This window comes from Talpa europaea (assembly GCF_964194135.1).
Source record: "Talpa europaea genome assembly, chromosome: 1".
NCBI classification, from domain to species: Eukaryota; Metazoa; Chordata; class Mammalia; order Eulipotyphla; family Talpidae; genus Talpa; species Talpa europaea.
This window is the reverse complement of record NC_140073.1, coordinates 49197313-49218065: the sequence shown is the minus strand read 5'-3', so window position 1 is coordinate 49218065 and position 20753 is coordinate 49197313. Positions and strand designations below refer to the sequence as shown.

The 20753-nt window shown below is 38.9% G+C and overlaps 1 protein-coding gene across 1 annotated transcript in view; it reads left to right on the top strand.

The window, feature by feature from the left end:
- Positions 1-20753, top strand: part of RSF1 (remodeling and spacing factor 1) — a gene marked incomplete at both ends in the record, with an annotated part of 130086 nt that overhangs the window by 55318 nt on the left and 54015 nt on the right. Inside the window, 2 exons of the mRNA XM_084250502.1 lie at positions 12379-12471; positions 13737-13942. Of these exons, the coding sequence (XP_084106628.1) occupies positions 12379-12471; positions 13737-13942 (299 nt within the window). The remainder of the gene's footprint in view (positions 1-12378; positions 12472-13736; positions 13943-20753) is intronic.

The window sequence follows — 20753 nt, the reverse complement described above, 5'->3', positions numbered from 1 at the left end:
TTCTTGGGAGCTTTACTATTATGTGTCTTGCTGTATTTTTCCTTTCGTCGTGGAAGTTTGGTGTTCTTCTTGCTTCTTGTATATCAATTTTCAGCTCCTTCTTCACATTTGGGAAGTTCTCTTCAATTATCTCTTTGAATATTTTCTCTGTTCCTACATCTCTCTCCTCTCCTTCTGGTATTCCTATAACTCTTATATTTCCTTTCCTCATGGAGTCAGATAGTTCCCGAAGTCTTTCTTCGTTCTTTTTCCTTCGTACTTCTCTTTCCTTTTCTGTTTTGGTTCTTTTTATTTCTGTGTCTTCAAGATTACTTATTCGTTCTTCCATTTCATCTATTCTGCTTTCATTGCTTTTCCCAGAATTCTTTAGTTCTTCCATTAATTCTTTGATCTCCTGCATTTCTTTTACTTCCCTCTTTAGGGACTCAATTTCTTTCTTCTGACCATTGTTTTCCCTCTCTAGGGACTCAATTGCATTCTTCTGATCGTTGATTATTTTTCCCTTATCATTGTTTTCCTTTATGACTTCTGTCAGTTTTTTAATCACGGCAATTTTAAATTCTCTTTCTGGAAGGCTCAGAAATTCTTCCAAGTTATTGTCGTTGCAATCTGGGGGCTGGCTTTCTTTTTGTGGTGTGCTTTTTCTCTGGAGAGTTGCTAGGTTGCGTGTGGTTCTTCTCCTCCCTACTGTCTGTTTTCTAATTTGCCGTATGCGTTGGGACACTGTGTTGTTGGGACTTGCCGGCATCTTGGGTGGGCTTCTCTGTTCCCCTCTGGTTCTTCCAGGAGTCATCTGTCAGTTTCAAGCAGCCTTTATTGGAGAAAGGTCCCTGTTCTAAAATGCCGATGTGGGGACACACTCCCCTGTGCGCCTGGTCTGCCCCAGCGGTGGGTTCCTGCTCCCCTCTGGGCTTGGACTGCAGGCCAGAGGGGGTCTGGCGTGGGCGAACTTCCCCCGCTCACCTCTGGCTCCTGAGGAAGCCTTCTGCAGGTAGTCTTTACTGAAGAAATGTCCCTGTTCTAAAATGGTGATGTGGGACACACTCCCTGCGCTTCTGGTCTCAGGCACACTCTTCTGCGCGCCTGGTCTGCCCCGGCTGTGGGTGCTCGCTCTCCCTGTGGGCTCAGACTACTTGTTCAGAAGGGGCCCGGTGTGGGCTAACTCCCCAGCTGGCCACTAGCTCCTTCAGTAGCCTGTGCTGGGGTCAAGTCGCTAGGTGGCACCAGAGATCTCTCCTAGAGCCCTTGGGGAGCTGATTTTCCACCCCGTGGGACAGGGATCAGAGCGGGGATGGTAGGGTACACCTCAACGGCTTTGGGGTGCTGTGTCTGCCTTGTGCCCCACCGTCGTGGGGAACCCACGCCCCTAATTTCGTGCCCCGGGTCTCAGTTCCAAAGCCCTCAGTTCCAGGACGCGGGCTGTAGCCCAGATCAGTGACGCGGGAATGGCGCCTTTTGAATCCCGCTCCCCTGCCTGGGCGCCTTGTTCCTGCTCACTCAGGGAGGGCCTCCGCCCGGGTCTCAGTTCCAAAGCCCTCAGTTCCAGGACGCGGGCTGTAGCCCAGATCAGTGGCGCAGGAATGGCGCCTTTTGAATCCCGCTCCCCTGCCTGGGCACCTTGTTCCTGCTCACTCAGGGAGGGCCTCCGCCGTCTCCCCGCAAGCCTAGGTCGCAGGCGCAGGGGCCTGGGCAGCTGCAATCTGAGCGCTGCTTTCGCGCAAGCTTACCTGGCGGCCAGGGCTGTGTGCTGGTGCTGGTCTCCTCCTGGGGGGCGGGGCTCTCTTTAATGGCGCCTGGAGCTCACCTCCGCGGCGGATCCTGCAGGGTTCGCCTCAGCTCCCGTTCACGGGGTGTGGTGGCTGAAATAGTTCCTTTCCACTCACAGTCCCACTTGCTGCGTCCGTTTTTCTTGTTGGCCGTTTTGGTTTGTTGTTTCCCTCCTCTCTGCCGGTCGGAGAGTGCCGCCTCTGTGGGCGGGGGAGGGGAGCAGGGTTCTGCGCTTCCCTCCCTTCTGGTCCTCTTTTATGGCCACTTTCTTCTTTGGCAGTTTGCTGGAGTCGTCCGTTTATCTTCCGTGTCCCAGTTCTCACTGGGACCTGCCGCTTTTCCTCCCTATTAACTTTTTTTAATGGGAGATCTTACTCGCAGCGTCTCCTCGCCGCCATGTTCTGTTTTTTTTTTTATTAAGGTATAATCTATATAAAGTAAAATTTAACTTTTTTTGTGTGTGTGTGGGACCCTCACTGGCGGCTGGGGAAGGAACCAGCGCTACAGAGGCTGCGGGCAGCCTTGCGCCCAGCGCTCAACCGCTGCGCCACCAGGGGAGGCCCTAAAATTTAACATTTTAAAGTATATAATTCATTAATTTTTAGTGTATACATTTTGGTTTGTGACCATAACCACTGCCTAAATCCAGAACATTTTTGACCCCAATCCCTCCTCTCCCCATCCCCTGCGCCCCCCCCCCATTGTTTGTCTCTGGTTTGTAGTTGCTTGTTGATTTTGATTTTTTTCTTTCTTATAGTTAATTCTTTTTCCTGGTCCCTTGTTTATTTAGGTTTTCTAAACTCCTGCTATGAGTGAGATCATCCGGTATTTTTCTTATTCTTTCTGGCTTATTTCGCTGAGCATGATCCCTTCCAGCTACATCCATGTTGCTGCAAACTGCATGTGTTTATCTTTTTTGATTGCTGAGTAATATTCCATTGTGTATATATAACACATCTTTTTTTTAAAGATTTATTTATGCATACAAAAAATGGGGTACAGGCCATAGGTGTGGGGGGTGAGAGAATTCACCAGAGACAGAGCAGGGAACAGAACAGGGAGATCAACTGAAATACACTGCTGAGGGGAACAGTGGGCAAGACAGGAGAGGTCTGCTGCGCCATGATAGCTGCCTGGCTGGGAATCGAACTTGTGCTGAAGTGGCTGCGGATAGCTTCATAGGTTGCTTCTTAACCCCTTGCAGCACCAGGGAGGCCCCACATCTTCTGATCCAGTCTTCTGTTTGGGGCCATTTGGGTTGTTTCCATAGCTTACCTATTGTAAATAGTGCTGCAATAAATGTAGATGTACAAGTATCCTTTTGAATTAATGTTTTTGCGTTCTTGTGTAGATTCTTAGGAGTGGAATTGCTGGGTCATATGGAAGCCCCATTTTTAGTGGTTTGAGGAACCTCCACACAACTTTCCATAGTGGTCGGACCTGTTTGCATTCCCACCAGAAGTGTAGAAAAGTTTCTTTTTCTTACATACTCACCAACATTTGTTGTTGCTAGTGTTTTTTTTTTTTTCCCCCAATATTTGCCATTCTCTTTGGTGTAAAGTAGTACCTCATTGTGGTTTTGATCTTCCTTTCCCTGATTACAAGTTATGTTGAACATTTTTTCATATACCCAACAGAGTAATTTTAAGTACTTTTTTCACTTTTCTGTGGGTGGTATTCCTTTGGAAATGACAACAATATGGATCAAATTATTTATACCTATAGATATAGAAATACTGGGCTGCTGTTTCTGCTGAACTCCTAAATGACTTCAGGTGTTCCAGTCAGTGTTTCACGATAATACTAAACCTGAACGATTTTCCATAGAGAAACAGCATTAGTGCCTTAATTATCACTGGGAAACCTCCTGTGGCACAAGTGCCTTTGAATTGATTTTAGGAACCTGTTTCTCCCCTCCAGAGACTTTTTCCCCAGTGTGCACACTTAATATTGGTCATGACCTCTCTATTACATATTAATAGAAGCTCTTCTTTATATGTATCATATTTATTTTTAAACATACTTACAAATCTAATACCAGTATGTTTTGAAAGCAGTAACATGAAAATAGCAATTTATTTTATTAAACAATTTATTTGTCATTGCTTTAGCTAAGGAGCTAAACCTGTGGAATAAAAATAAAATCTCCTAAAATTTAATATGTATAAAAAGCTTTAGGAACACATTGAAAAATATGTTAATAATATATATGTCTTGATCAGTATCTGAGCTAAAAATGAGAATAATGAAATATATGAAATTTATTGAGTATTTACAGTGGCATTGTGGTCTTTTAAAAATTTGTTTTAAAACAAACCAGCAAACAAATAAATAAAGCATGCCTCTATTAAAAAAAAAATTAAAAAAAAATAAAAATTTGTTTTACTCTTGCCTATAGAATGACACATTTGTTGAAATTTAACAACTTGCAAATTGCAACAGACACCCTGCCTCATCCTATATGCAAAAATGAACAAGACTGATGAATAACCTCAAAGAGCTAAAACCATAAACCTCTTAAAATAAAGCATAGGAATAAATCTTCAGGACCATGGATTTGGCAGAAAGATTCTCAGATATGACCCCAAGAGCATGCATGAGAAAAATATTAATTGGACTTTATAAAAATTAAAAACTGCATCAAAGGACATTACGAAGAAAGGGAAAAGATAACCTACAGAATGGGGGAAAATATTTGCAAATCATATCTGATAAAAATTTAATATCTAGAATATATAAGGAACTCTTAAAAATTAACAACAAAAAGGGGCCTCCCAGGTGGTACAAGGGGTTAAGATGCAACTTATGAAACTATCCGCAGCCACTGCAGCACGAGTTTGATCCCCGACCAGGGAGCTATCCACATGGCGCAGCAGACCTCTCCTCACTCACCTGCTGCTCCCCTTGGCAGTGTATTTCAGTCAGTCTGCCTGTTCTGTTCCCCACTCTGTCCCTGTGAATCCTTTCACCACCACCCCCACACCTCTGGCCTTGTACCCCAGTTCTTGTATACATAAATAAATAAATCTTTGAAAAAAAAATCAACAACACAAAAATACAACCTATTTCAAAATGAACAGATTTGGATAAACATTTCCCCAGAGATATAAAAAGATTAATAAGCTAGCACATGAAAAGATTCTCAACATCATTAGTCATTCAGGAAATGCAAATTAAGACCACAATGAGATATCATTTTATACTTAATAGCATGCTATTTTTTTAAAAAAAGGAAAATAGTAAGTGCTGGTGAGGTTGTGTAGATATTGAATCCCTCCTACACCTGTGTTCCTGATAGAAATGCAAAATGGTTACAGCTGCTGTGGGAAAACAGTTGCAGTTCCTCAGTAAACTAAATTTGGAATTACCTTATGACCCAGGAGTTCTAATCCTAATTTTATACACTCAAATGAACTGAAATGTGTTAACTCTTTACTACACTATAATTCATAATTGCCAAAAGGTTGCAACTGTAAGTGTCCATCAATAGGTGAATTGATAAGTAAAATGTATATTCATACTGTGGAACACTATTATCTCTCAAAAGGAGTGAAATTCTTAAATTTGGTATAGCACGTATGAACCTTGAAAATGTTATGTAAGTGAAAGAAACTAGACACCAAAGAATAAATATTGAATGATTTCACTTACATAACTATGTAGAATCAGTAAATTCATAGAGATAGATTAACTAGAGATTACTAATTTATTTTCTAGATACTACAGGATGGAAAGAGAATGGGAAGTTATTGTTTAATGGCTAACATGTTTCTGTTCGGGTGAAAAAAAGTTTTTGAAATAAAAAGTGGTAAAGGCTACACAACATTGTAAATGTAATTAATACCACTGAATTACGTACATAATGCTTAACATAGGAAATTTCATGTTATATAAATTGTAAGTTTAATTGTGGAGATAACATATGTTTTAAATTCATATCTCACAATGAATTTTTTCTATATGTGAGTTGGGATTTTATCTAGACTTGGCAGATCTTAGCTTCAAAATATTTACTGTCATATTGGATACAGTAGCAAGGAAAGCTACATCAGTCTAATAAAGGGTGACTATCCAGATAATAAAATTAGAAAATTACGGGTCAGTCATCAATCATTTAAATCTTAAACATATTTTACATATCTAAAAGAAAGATATCATGAAACAGTATTTATATACATTAATTTGAAGAACACTGACCATAGCAGTTTTAATTCTTCTGTTTCTATTTGTGTTCTGATTGGTTCTTGTGATCAAATTCTAAAGCCATTTTCAGGTTTGCATTTATATAAGGAAACTATGGCATAATGAGTATCTGATAGGCATCTTCCTTGTCTCATTTTCTTTACTAACAAAACCTCCATTTTATAGATGAAGATCCTGAAATTCATAGAGGAATTGATTTTCTGTTGATAGGGAAAGCCACAATTTGAATCACAGCCTATTTGATAGTAAAACCTTGAGTTCTTTTTCTGATATAAAGCAGATTACTTAGAAGTACATCTCAATCATACTTTTTACATTCTATGTATAATCTTTCCTATGACTATAATATAGCTATGATAGAGATTGTATTTTTCTTGTGAGACATGTCAGATGCTTTCAGGGAACTTTTTCCTTGACAAAGACTTCATTCATTCAAGGTTGGCTACTCAAATTTTTTACCACACAGAAATGTACCCAGTTCATAGGTTAACTAAGATTTCAGTCGCCTACCCCACTCATCCTTTGGCAGGAGTTGTAGTGTATATCACAGGACTAAGCAGTGTTTGGCACACAATAAACTCCTGATAAAATGTTTGTAGAATGGACTAATTATAATAAATGAATACTCTGGCCAGTAGTTGGATTTTGGCTTTCTTTTGACTTTCATAATCCTGTTGCTTGATAATTCTTGCCTATATTTTTTTAAGGAAATAAAGAGACATCAATTCCATATAATTCTTCATACGTTTCTTACAGTGTTCCCAAATATCCCACTATAAAAGTGTCTTAATAGTTATACCAGACTAGAGAACATTGATATTTTTGAGTGTCCGATAACAAAAAGATGAAACAGACTGATTTTGTTTTCAAAAACCTTATAGTTTTACAAGATACCCATCTCAAATGGAATAATGTATATGAAAGTAAAATTATATTGAACATAAAGCTTATTATTGCTTTTGTGAGATATTTTCATTGACAGTTTGAATCTGCCTATCCTTGAGTATCCTCTGTCCAATATACCACAGGTTTTAATCACTTTTCCCTTAAATTATTGCAGAACAGGTTTTAACTGCTCCTTGATCTCAAAATCTATCCTCCTTGTACGTCTTGCACAGTGCAGCAGAGCTATTGTCATCAGTCCCACCAAATGCTTATTGAACATCCCTGTATTTATGAACCATGACCTGCCTTCACAGCCTTGTTCATTGTCTTCCCTCACAGCCTTCTATCTGTGCACTCCCTACTCCAAGCACTCAGTATCTGCAGTTCAGCATAAAGAACTCTCCTGTATTAACCTCCACATTAACACAACATATCATCATCATGCACATCTCCATGGCTTGGTTTTTTCCTTCCTGAAATGCTCTTTACCACCTTGTCTTGTAAAACCACATTAATCCTTAAGGTCCTAGCATAAATCTTACCCCTTGAATAAAAGCTGTGATTTCTTTTCATCTCTTGGCTTAATTTGGATTTCTCCCATCTGTATTTTTATAGTAGTTTATAGGTATATTGGTCACTTACTAATAATACTGAATAATTTGTATCCCCCTTAACTAATTTTGTCTCTCTGTCTCTTTGTCCCTTTGTCTCTGTCTCACATTTCCTTTCCTCACAGTGTCAGATAGTTCTTGAAGTGTTTCTTCATTCTTTTTCCTTTGTATTTCTCTTTCTTTTCACTTTTGATTCTTTTTATAGCTATCTTCCAGAGTATTGATTCAGTCTTCCATTTCTTCAATTCTGCCCTTGTTGCTTTTTCCAGAGCTCTTTAGCTCCTCCATTAATCTTTTAATATCTTGCATTTCCTTATTTCCTTCTTTAAAGACTCATTTTCGTTCTTCAGTTCATTAATTATTTTTCTCATAATCACTCTTTTCCTTCTCATCTTCTTTATGTTTTTTAATAATGGCGATTCTAAATTCTCTGTCTGGCAGGCAGAAAAGTTCTTCCATGTCATTGTTGTTGAATTCTGGGGGCTAATTTTCTTTTTGTGGTATGTCCTTCCCCAAAGGGCTTACTTGATTATTTGTGTTTTTCCTTCTCCCTCCCTGTTGTTTGATTTCTAATTTGTTCTGTGCATTAGGCCACTGTACCCCTGGTACTGGCGGGCCTTTCTTTGGGGTCCTCCTTTTGGGATGTTGGAAACTGGTGGCCAGACTGAGTCCGGCACTGTTACAGCAGATTCCACAAGGATAGTGATGGTGTGGATGGATTGATGAGCACTGAAGATCACCAGTCTCTGTATGCTGCTGGTCTCTTCCCCTACATGCCCATCTTAACCTTTGTTTGCTGAGCCTTCCCTCAGTCTTTACTCAGTTCCAGAAGGGGATTGTGGGGTTGCTGGCTTCCAACAGCACATCTGGCAGGCCCGCACTTTCTTGGGACCCACAGTTTACCTTGATGGCAGAGCCCTTCCACTCTTCTACTCAATTCCAGAAGGGGATCACATGGTTGCTGGCTTCTAGCAGCCCAGCTGGCAGGCCTGCACTTTGCTGGGACCCACAGTTCACCTTTGTGTCAAATTTTTATTTATTTTTTAAAAAACTTATTTCTTTTTTTTAAAGATTTATTTATTTATGCAAGAACTGGGGTATGGGCCAGATGTGTGGGAGGGTGAGAGGATTCACCAGAGACAGAGCGGGGGACAGAACAGGTAGACTGATGAAATACACTGCTGAGGGGAGCAGCAGGCGCAACAGGAGAGGTCTGCTGTGCCATGTGGGATTCTCCCGGGCAGGCTGGGATTGAATGGTGCTGCTGAGGCTATGGACAGCTTCACAGCATGGTGCTTAACCGCCTGGGCTGCCAGGGGAAACCCTGTGTCAACATTTTAATTGAGGCCTTTCTGAGCACCCAATCCAGAGTAGCAAGCAAACTTTATCACATTACTCTTTTATTTTCAATAGATCTTTTGTCTCTAATTGATATTTTCTAATTGTCACCTGTTTTTTGGGTTTTTTTAAATGATCTCCTAAAATGAAACTGCTGAAGGCAGGTTGCCTGTCTTCCTCACTATGGAATCCCAACTCCCTGGCTGTTTCCTGCCATAGAGTATGCACCCAGTAAATTTTTGTGGAGTCACTGAATAAATAAATCTTTTATAGTTCTTGTTTTTCAACTGTACAGTAATTCAGTTTTCCATCTGTATGATCTTCAAGGACTCCTTCTTGGAGATCATTCTAGACACAAATTATAGGTGTTATGGTAACTAACTATTCATGGTAGGGTAAAAAGCTGATCTCAATTCCAGTTTCCCCAGCGGTGACTGGTATTTCAGAAGGAGAATGAGGAAGTGGGGAGAGGGAGGGAAGAAAGGGGGTCAGACAGAATTAGGGAAATGAAAAATTACAAAAAGCAGGCATGGGAGTGGGACTATTTTAGGCTATCAATGACTGCTAATTATGGAAGTTAGCCTTTCTCCCTTCCCAGAATGTGTGAGACCCTATCCTTCCTGATGATTACATATCAAAGGAATGGCTTTCAGGTCCTTGAGAAAGACAGTCCTATCTTTTAGGAGATAAATACATGTCTCAAAGGGACAGAAGAAAGACAATTGCAGGTTTTTTTGTTTTTGAAACAGATCAGAAAGGAAGGTCAGGGGTCTACATCAGATATTGGGCGGAAAACAGTAAATTCTTTTGCCAGCCTTGAGTTTTTAGATAGAACTTTTTTTTTTTAAGGGATTATTTTTTTATTAATTTTTTTTTCACATCACTGTTCATTTTTAAACAATATTTGCTTCCCCCCCACCCCCTCAGGTGTAGTCCCCATAGAGTTTCCTTCACCAGTGCACCCGTGCACCATCACCTCAGTTCCTTGTGCTCCTCCCTCCCTCCCCCTGATCCCTTTCCCTCCTCTTCCCCTGCAGGATGTCTCTGATTTATAATTGTCCGTTTTTGCTTTGTTGTGTTTTGTACTGTTGTTATTTTTTTTTTTTTACAGGTTCCTATAATATAGGTTCCCCTATATTCCTGCTATAAGTGAAACCATCCGATATTTTTCTTTTTCCTTCTGGCTTATTTCACTGAGCATACTTCCTTCCAGTTCCATCCACTTGCTGTGAATGGCATGAGTTTATCTTTTTTGATTGCTGAATTATATTCCATTGTGTGTATATGCCACATTTTCTTGATCTAGTCATCTATTTGTGGGCATTTGGGTTATTTCCAGGTTTACCTTAGATAGGAACTTTTAAGTACCATGTCTTTAAGCCGCTATAAGCCATGCTAGAATTTGATCTAACCTCTCAGTGCAGGGGTTTGGACATTCTTGCTGAAAATTTTTACACTTCTTTCTCACTACCTCTATTCCGTCTTTTAAAGACTTATGTTCTAAATTGCCAAAAAGAGAAGGATTATTGTTACCTTGATTGTGTTTATGAGAATAAGATAAATATGTCAAAGATCTCATTGAGATAAATTTCATGTATTAGCTGTGTAGGCAGGTGAAACCACCTTTCCTATAATTAAGCTTGTGACCCTTCAAATGTCTTCTTCCCTCTCCCCATTCCCCCAACATTATCCATACTCAACTTGATTTTCTGTGTGTGACAGTTAGGAGGAAAAGACACAGGTATCCAAGAAGTTTCCTAGGCTCAGTGACATTCAGCCTTACGAGCACAGAACTCTATTTTTGTGTGTATATGAAGGGCTGTTCCTTAGGCACAGTGATGCAGGGGGACACAATAGGTCATGTCCTCTCATTAACCAGATTTAGAGAGACTCAAACATAAAACTAGTATTATGGAATACTAATTTATTAGCATTGTGATAAATACAAATGTTATATCAAAATGTGCATGTTTTGGATATTAGAACATTGTCTAAAAAGAAATTGCATGTAAACCAAACTATAGTTTCAAGGCTGCTTGATCAGAATCAAATTGGAGCATGGGAGTTAACATAAATTACTAAACCAATCGGGATCCCTTACTTCAACTGTTGTAGACAGATTCTGAGGAAGTGTGATAGAGAATGGAGAGCTCATTCTTCCTTTGTACCTTTGAAGATCTCACATTTTATAGTTCTGTCTATATTCCTTGCCTTATTCTTTTTTCATCCTGACTGTGTTCTCCTATGAATTTGTTAAACAAAATTTTTTTCTTTTTTTTTTTTTTTTTAAAGATGACATGGATGTAGGCTAGAGAAATGGTAGCCCTCTCTCCTAGGAGGATGAGCATGGTCTTATTCCTTGGTTAAGGTGATTATATAAGCAGTCCCACTTGCCTGCTTGTGTTTTTCTTCTCTGCCTATCTAGTTAACTGCCCAAGCCCCTGGATAATCTTGTGCTTTGTGTTGTTTCTTACCCTTTGGCTGCCCCTCTAATTTTTTTTTAAGATTCATTGTTTTATACACACAAGAACTGGGGTACAGGCCAGATGTGTGGGAGGGTGAGAGGATTCACCAGAGACAGATCAGGGAACAGGCAGACTGACTAAAATACATTGCTGAGGGGCGCAGCTGGTGAGACAGGAGAGGTCTGCTGCGCCTTGTGGGTATCTCCATGGCCAGTGGGGATCGAACCCACACTGCAGAGGCTGCAGACAGCTTCACAGCGCTGCGCTCATCCACCTGCGCCACCAGGGAGGCCCTCTAATTTTTTTTGAACTGAGCTGTTAGTCGGTTGTTAGATACTACACTTTGCTCCTTGGATTGGGACAAAAATACATGAAGGGCAAGGCAGTTTACAATTTTTTCAACCCTCTTATACCTGTGAGATCAGTGTTACTACTCTCCCCCTTTTATTGCTGGAAAAGTAGCTGGCACATGGCATTTTTCCTTATTAGTTCTATTATTTAGTGGAGCTGTTATACAAATCTTTGTTTCCTCAGGCTATTACAGTGACGTTGATTTGCCTGAAAGACTATATGGAAAGAGAAAAGTCAAAATTTAAGCTAAGTGCTTCATTCTAGAAGGTTTCCCATGCCAACAATGGAGTCTTTCCCACAAATTGAAGAATATTGAGTTGATGAATTTTAAAATACATACAATTTGGAGTGGGTTTTTTGGTTTGTTTTTGAACCTCCCCTCTCTTCCAGGCGTAGAGATGAATAAACTGTTGTCCCTGCCCTTGAGGAACTCCGTAGTATTTGGAGAGATTGAAGAATCAGATAATTATTTGTATTTGGTAAATGTGCTACAAAAGTTGACATAAAATTCTAGGGAAATGAGGAGAGAGCTGCAGAGATCACTTCCTACTTTAAATCCAGCCATCAGGCAATAGTAAACATTTCTGGTGTGTATAAATAGTTTGCCTTTTAAGGTGGAATTGGACTGAATTGGGTTTGGTATACATTTCTTTATAAATATATACTAACAAGAAGAGTTACCATAATTGTACAATGAAACGACCACATTGTAAATAAAAATTGCTCTTATGTATTAAAATATTAACATTTTTTGACAGATATGCCAAGAGTTTAATAGCACTTGGGCATGGGAGATGGAGAAGAAGGGCTATCTTGAAATGAGCATTGAATGCAAACTAGCACTCTTAAAGGTAATAATTATTTTAATTTTAAAATTCACTGTTGACTCTTGGTTGAATTGGAAAATATCTGGAAAGTGAACATCTTTATTCTTAGTGGAAAAGGAGAATAGACTCTCTTTTGGTGACAAAAAGTCTGCTTTTTAAATTACTTCTTTTATTTTTTACCACACAAGGTTATCTAGGTTTAGTCATCTCTGCTTGTCAGGACAGTAGAATTGGAAGCAGTTGCCCCCAAATTAATTTTATTTATTATTTTTAGCCTTTATAATCACTGCTAAAAATACAATAAGCTATGGTTAATCTTCTACTAAATTACTAATCTGATCACTAGTTCCCCAGATGAATAGTGGTATGCCATATGTACTTAATAAAACTCTCACATAACCAAACGTACTTGATTAAAATGGGTCTTCTCAAAGTAGATTTATTTTCATATATGAGTTCCCTTTCTTTTCCTGCCTACTTAAGAGTATTGGTCCTAATTATTATAGCATGGTACCCAGCATAACAAAGGACAAAATTCTTGTTGTGGTAAAGATATTATTGGAGTAGCTAACACAGGCAAAGGCTAAAATACTGTGATAGGAACTTCAGATATTCTCTGATAAAACAGAGAATCTCAGGGAAGAAATCTGACTTTATATGCTAATCATATACAAAGATGTTCAATGTATCTTTTTTATTAAGAGAGTTCTTCAGTGGCAATGAGACTACCTTCCTTGCATATGTCTCAGCCTTTCCAAAACAAATAGCCATTTCAATCATGTTTTTAAAAACTTAAGAGGGATTATTGAAAATATTATACTGTGATTAGTATAATTTCTGTATTCGGTAAAGGCAGTTCTCCTCCCTGCCTGTGACTATGCAAGTCCCTTTCTCTTTATCCTTTTCCTTATAAATCTGACCTTTTAAAATGGGGGGGCCCCATTATTATACCATGAGGTAATTTGGGAGACTTTAGTGCAAAAATATCAGTGCTTTTGACATATACTTCATTTTTGTGTCCTTGATTGTGTTAAACCTGCTAATTTTTTATAATTTTTATTATAATTTTAATAGTAATACTGAAATAAAATGTTAGTTTTTTAAAAAAAATTCATTATTTTAAACAATGTATAAAAAGTAGGGAAAGGATAGCAAAAGGTAGATAAAATACATGTGTTCTGTTTGCTCCTATTTGTAAATCAGTTCTGATTGAATATACCATGTTTATTGTAATAGAGTAAAAAATTTCTGCATAGCGAATTTTAAACCATGTTATCACTATTTTTCAGTACCTCTGTGAGTGTCAGTTTGATGACAATCTCAAGTTCAAGAATATTATCAATGAAGAGGATGCTGATACCATGCGTCTCCAGCCAATTGGCCGAGACAAAGATGGCCTCATGTACTGGTACCAGTTGGATCAAGATCACAATGTTAGAATGTACATAGAAGAACAAGATGATCAAGATGGCTCTTCATGGAAATGCATTGTCAGGTATCTGTTATTGAAATCTCATTTACATTTATTCATGTGTTTCTCACTTTGATCTCTTCTCTAACAGAATATAATCTCTGAGGCTGGAGTAGCATTTTTTCATGGAGCCAGGGAGTTTCCAGGACCTAGAGCAGTACTAGCACATTACTAATAGTAGGTGCTCAATTAATTGTTAAGTAAATATATTTATCATTGTCACATATATCCAGGAAACCTGTGTGTGATAAATAATGCATACAAAAACACATATTTAGATAAAAATTTAACAAAAGCACTGTTTGGTTCATAGTCTTTGCTGTGCATGCATCTATTGGAGTACTAAAGAAATCAGAGGAACATGTGTTTTGTTTTGCCAGTCCTTTTTTTTTAAGATTTAAAAAAATCTTGATTTCTCATTTTTGTCAGCAAATGTATTTGAACAGAAACTAATGTAAAATCTTGAAATACAGTTTTTAAAAATCTGAGTGACGCAGAGACCTTTGTTCAGATTCTATCTTTTAAGTTTCTGTTTTTGCTTTGATTTTCTATTTAGAATGTATCCCATTAGTACTTATAGCATAAATTAATTTTGAAAATATCAAGGGATCAGCAACTCATATATTTATAATAGAGTACTACTGGTTATATGACCTCTGACTTATGAAAAACTCCTTTAGCATTATGCTTATCTGTTTTTGCTCATTTTGAATTTCAACAGATTTTTGCTAGTGATTATGTACTAATATTTTGAAGAAATAATAGAAATTTAGAATTCTTGTTCGGGTTAGGGATGCTCAACTTTTGTTTCCTAAGAATAAACATGAATGAATTCAAGGGAAATTGTTTTATAACTACCTCTTTCTCATAGTTAATGTACTAAATGGAAATAAACAAAGTAGTCCTGAGGTAAAAATGTCTCACCATTTCACCCTATAAATACTTACACCAAATGAAATTCTGTTCATATTTTACCACCATTTCTATTTCCTATATCAACCTTTCATAGTTGCTTAATATACTCTACCATCCTGTAGATGAAGAAAGTATGATAAAGTAATTATGATTTATTGATAAGTCATATAGGCATAGAACTATTGTACTCTGTTTTAAGTAGATTGTACTTATCCATGATATATTAGGAGAGAGAAAAAAACATAGATATTAGAGTTAATGCTTTTGAATCAATTCATCTGCTTAGTATTTTTAGGCAGATTAACTTGCTTTCTCTCTTTCCTGCACTTTAAAATTAAAGGATAATAAAACTTTCCCAGTGAAGTTGTGAGGAATAGAAGAGAAATGACACTAGGATCATAGTACATGCTCTGTTAAAAGTTCACTCCTGGGCCTCCCTGGTGGCACAGGCAGTTGAACGCAGTGCTGTGAAGCTGTCCGCAGCCTCTGCTGTGCCAGTTTGATCCCCGCCAGCCGTGGAGATACCCACATGGTGAGCACACCTCTCCTGTCTCAGCCACTGCTCCCCTCCGGTGTATTTTGTCACTCTGCCTGTTCTGCTCCCCGCTCTGTCTCTGGTGAATCCTCTCACCCTCCCGGACATCTGGCCTGTACCCCGTTTCTTGTATAAATAAATAAATGTTAAAAAAAAAAATTCATTCCTTTCTCCAGATTTTTTTTTTTTAAATAGGAAAACAAATTTAAATGTTTGAAAGAAACAATTGGACCAAATTTGCCCCTCAAGAAGAGTTCTATGTCTCTTGGGGCCCAAATTTATTGGAAGGGTTGGAGAAAAATAAAAATGCCATTTAGCTTAAGAATTTGTGAGTTATCTGCAAATCAACTATTTTCAGGAGTGAGAAAAGCCATTGTCATTTCTTAATATCAAACTATACACTGGTTTCTCTTTTGAAGAGAAACATTTAAAGAGGTGATTGTACAAAGCCTCCTATTTTCCACACAGGATAAATAACTTTTTTCAACCAACTCTCAGGGGGAAGTAGTATAATGCCACCTTCCCAGACAAAGAACATTGGAATATTCGGTTTTGTTGACTTACAGAGTTCTTCATACATTTTCTAATCAATTTCTATAGTAGGCACAGTTTTTTCCATGTCTCCCAAGATCAAATTTAATGTTGCTATAAGCATGTTATCTGCCTGAAAGCTCTCTGTCTAATTCGCTCATCTAAGCTGTGCCTAATGAGATCAGGGGTTCTTCTACAGTGCTGGTAATTTGTTGCTGGGCCATGTCATCTGCCATGTTTCAAACCCCGTGTCCTTTCCTGCCTCTCATGAGAGCATGCAACCCCCATCATCCAAACCTCTAGCCCCTTTTTTTTTCACTTCTGACTTTGGTAACAATTTTGAACACAAAGGTTGAAATTTAGTTTCGTAAGGAAGTATTTATCAGCAGAAAGAGGAAAGGTAAAATTTCAATTGGTAATGCTTTTACCTCTTCTCATGCTTGACCATTCTTAAAGGTTTTTTTCCTGTACTACTGCCTTAAAAACAAAACCTTTCCAGTATAAACTTGGTGTTTAGGATCAACATAAAAGTAGCAGTTGTTCAGAAACAAATGTTTATATAGAATATGTGAACAGTTTTCTCACGTTAACTACAGATTTCTTTGGAGAACTGGTGCCAGATTATTTTTAGGCTTTTTTTTTTTAATATTTTTTATTTATTTGTTTATTTATTTATATTTATACAAGCACTGGGTACAGTCAGAAGTGCGGGAGGGTGAGAGAATTCACCAGAGCCAGAGCGGAGAGCAGAGCAGGCAGAAGGACCGAAGTACACTGCTGAGGGGAGCAGCGGGTGGCAGGAGAGGTCTGCGCGCCATGTGGGACCCTCCTCCAGTGGCTGGGGAGCAGCCGGGGATCGAACTGGCGCTGCAGAGGCTGCAGCTTCGCAACCCAGCACTCAACCGCTGCGCCACCGGGGAGGCCCTATTTTTAGGCTTTGTGAACAAAGCCTATTTAGGAATAGTTGCCTGGCATATTTGCAGATAGTAATATTACTGCAGATAGTAGTATTACTATCTGCAAATATGCCAGGCAACTATTCCTAAATATGCGGTAATATTTGAGATATTCTGAAACTCTTGGTAATATTGACTCTTAATTTCAGGGATTAAAGCCAAATTTTGAAAATCTGATTATCACACTTTGTTTATCAAATTAATAAATTTATATTGTGTACCTTTTGTGTAATGGATACTGCTGAATAATTGGGGATATGGTGGGGAATAGTACAACTCGGATCTCTAAATGAGCTTCAAGCTTCTATTAAAATCCCTTATATAGTCAGTAGTAGCTCTTGTATTGAATGTGTGTGCTTTCTTGGAAGTACCATAGTTTTCCTCAGAGTCTCAATTATTCTCTTCATGATTTTTTTTTTTAAGATTTATTTATTTATGCATACAAGAGCTGGGGTACAGGCCAGAGATGCGGAGGGGGGTGAGAGGATTCACCAGAGATGGACTGGGGAACAAAGCAGGCAGACTGACTGAAATACACTGCTGAGGGGAGCAGCAGGCGAGACAGGAGACGTCTGCTGCGCCATGTGGGTAGCTCCCTGGCCAGCCGGGGATCGAACTCATGCTGCAGAGGCTGCGGATTGCTTCACAGTGCGGTGCTTAACGCCTTGTGCCACCAGCGAGGCTCCTCTCCATGATTCTTATAAATGAGAAGTCTTAAGATATAATATTTCAGTTAGCTTTAATTCATTGACAGTGACACTACTCTTTTTTTTTTTAAGTTTTTTTTTATTTTGTTTATTTTTGTGTAGAAGAGCAAGGGTGTAGGCCAGAGATGTGGGGGAAAGGGTAAGAGGATTCACCAGAGACAGTGGGGAGCAGAATAGGCAGATTTGCTGAAATATACTGCTAAGGGCAACGGCAGGTGAGACAGGAAAGGTCTGCGACACCTAGGCCAGTGCGGTAATGGTGCTGAGACTTAACCCCTAGGCCACCAGGGAGGCCCTTGACAAATTTAGTGAGCTGTCTTGTCCATACAGGCATTGCATTTTTGTGAAACTATGTGGAAAACATTTTTAGTCTTGACTCTCTCAAAAAAATGAGATCTTATTTAATAATGTATAGTGAGTGGGATGTGGGGCATCATCCCACTTGACCATAGTGTATAATGTAAGTCCTAGAGTATAGTATTTATTAAACTTTGATGCAAGACTCTAAAAATATTGATGTAGTAGAGTAAGTACTTTTTTTGGAAGAACCATGAAGATGACAAAGAATTAAAATGTCCAGTCTAGAGCAAATTTAGGGAGCTATAACTATCTTTACACAGCTAAAGCATGCGTAGGAGATATTCTCTTAAGAGCTGAGCCAGGATCAGTGGATATAATTTTTTTTTAATTTGTTTATTTATGTATACAAGAACTGGGTATGTATAAGCCAGAGGTGTGGGGATGAGAGGATTGACCAGAGAGAGTGGGGAGCAGAACAGGCAGATCTACTGAAATGCACTGCAGAGGGGAACAGCGGGTGAGGCAGGAGAGGTCTGCTGTTCCATATGGGTTGCTTCCTGGCCAGCTGGGGATTGAACTCATGTTGCAGTGGTTGGCGATAGCTTGATAGCGCTGTATTTAACCCCTGTGCCATGAGGGAGGCCTTGGATACAAATTTTGAGGAAATAAAACTTGAGTTTATAGAAGCAAGAATATGTATGTTATTTATATATGTATGTCTATGCTGCAGAGAAATGATTGTCTTAAGGCTGTCAAAAGCATTTTCTAAACTCACAGGTTTAGAAAATCCCTTTAGAAACTCAGGTGGTAAGAGCAAGTTAGCCAAATAGATTGTTGACTTTTTTAATTTGAAACTTGTATTTAAATATTTTTCTTTACTAGTGAATATTATTTTTTGCTAGTAAAATGAAAAGCGAACCTCTCTAATTTAAAAAGATTTCTTTAAAGTAACTCTTGTTTTGTTGGAGATCAACTGGTGTTTGAAACATGTTTCTGCCTAATCCTTAAGGTTACATAACAAAAATTATCTAGTTTATAGAATTGTTTTTAAGGCTGCCAGCCATCTTAATAATTGATAAATTTGGAAATATAATTTAACTTTGCAACTTAAAATCAAATGGAATAGTTTTTTAAAAATCAGGAACTCACCAAAAGATCACTTTATGAATTTGATCTTCTGAAAATTTAATGCCTACAAATCATATAAAACCTGCTTTTAGACTATAATAGAACTAAACTAGAAATAATTAACAGAGATAGCTGGAAAATTCTCCAAGTACTTGGGTATTAAACAGTACACTTCTAAAAAAAAAAAAGTGCAAAAAGAAATTTTAAAATATTTTCAATTAAGTGGACATGAAAATACATCTATCAAAATTTGCACTGAAAATTTGTAGTGAAAGAGTGTTTAGGGAGAAATTTATAGCATTGAATGCATAGAAAGCATAGGGTAGTTCTTTGAAATGACCAGCAAAATGTAGTCTCTAACTAGGCCAAAGAGAAATGACACAAATTACCAATATTAGAAATGAAAAAGAGGGGCTATCACTCCCAATCCCATGACATTAAAAGGGTAAGAAAGTTGTGCCTCCCCGGTGATGCAGCGGGTTGAGTACCACACTGTGAAGCTGTCTGCAGCCTCTGCAGCGTGGGTTGGATTCCTGGCCGGCCAGGGAGAAACCCACATGGCGCAACAGACCTCTCCTGTCTCCCCTGCTGCTCCCCTCAGCAGTGTATTTCATTCTGTCTGCCTGTTCTGTTCCCCACTCTGTCTCTAGTGGATCCTCTCACCATCCCGCGTCTCTGGCCTATACCCTAGCTCTTGCAATTAAATAAATAAATAATAAGCAAGAGCTAGGGTACAGGGTTACACCTGCAAATGCTCAAAAATACAGAAAGGAATTAAATAAGTAAGTAAATAAATAAATCTTTTAAAAAAGAAACTATGGGGCCTCCCCGGTGGCACAGCAGTTGAGTGCTGGGTTGGGAAGCTGCCCGCAGCCTCTGCAGCACCAGTTCGATCCCTGGCCACTGGGCGAGCGTCCCTCATGGCGCACAGACCTCTCCTGCCGCCCGCTACTCCCCTCTGCAGTGTGTTTCCTCAGTCTGCCTATTCTGTTCCCTGCTCTGGCTCTGGTGAATTCTCTCGCCCTCCCGTGCTTCTGACTGTACCCAGTGCTTGTATAAATAAATAAATAAATCTTTAAAAAAAGAAAGAAAGAAACTATGAGCAACTGCATAAATTTGATTACTTAGCTGAAACGGACCAGTTCTTTTTAAGACACAATCTGGCAAAATTCGTACCAAAGAAAATAGACAATATGAACAGACCTCAATCTATTAAATAAATTGGGTCAATAATTAATATCCAGCTAAATCAGCACCAGGGCTTTATATGCTGTAGTACTTTCTATCAAACATTTAAGGAAGAGATAATTCCTTTTTAAAAAAAAAAAGATTTATTTATGCATACAAGAACTGGGGTACAGGCTAGAGGTGCAGGGGGTGAGAGGATTCCCCAGGGACAGAGTTGGGAACAGAACAGGCAGATTGACTGAAATACACTGCTGAGGAGAGCAGCAGGCAAGTCAGGAGAGGTCTGCTACGCCATGTGGGTAGCTCCCTGGCCGGCGATCGAACTCTTGCTGCAGTGGCTGCAGATATCTTCATAGGTTGAGTCTTTTTTTTTTTTTTTTTGACTTTTTTTTTTTTTTTTTTATAGAGGCATGTTTTTATTTATTTATTTATTTTGTTTTGTTTGTTTATACATGCACTGGGTACAGTCAGAAGCGCGGGAGGGTGAGAGAATTCACCAGAGCCAGAGCGGGGAGCAGAGCAGGCAGAAGGACCGAAGTACACTGCTGAGGGGAGCAGCGGGCGGCAGGAGAGGT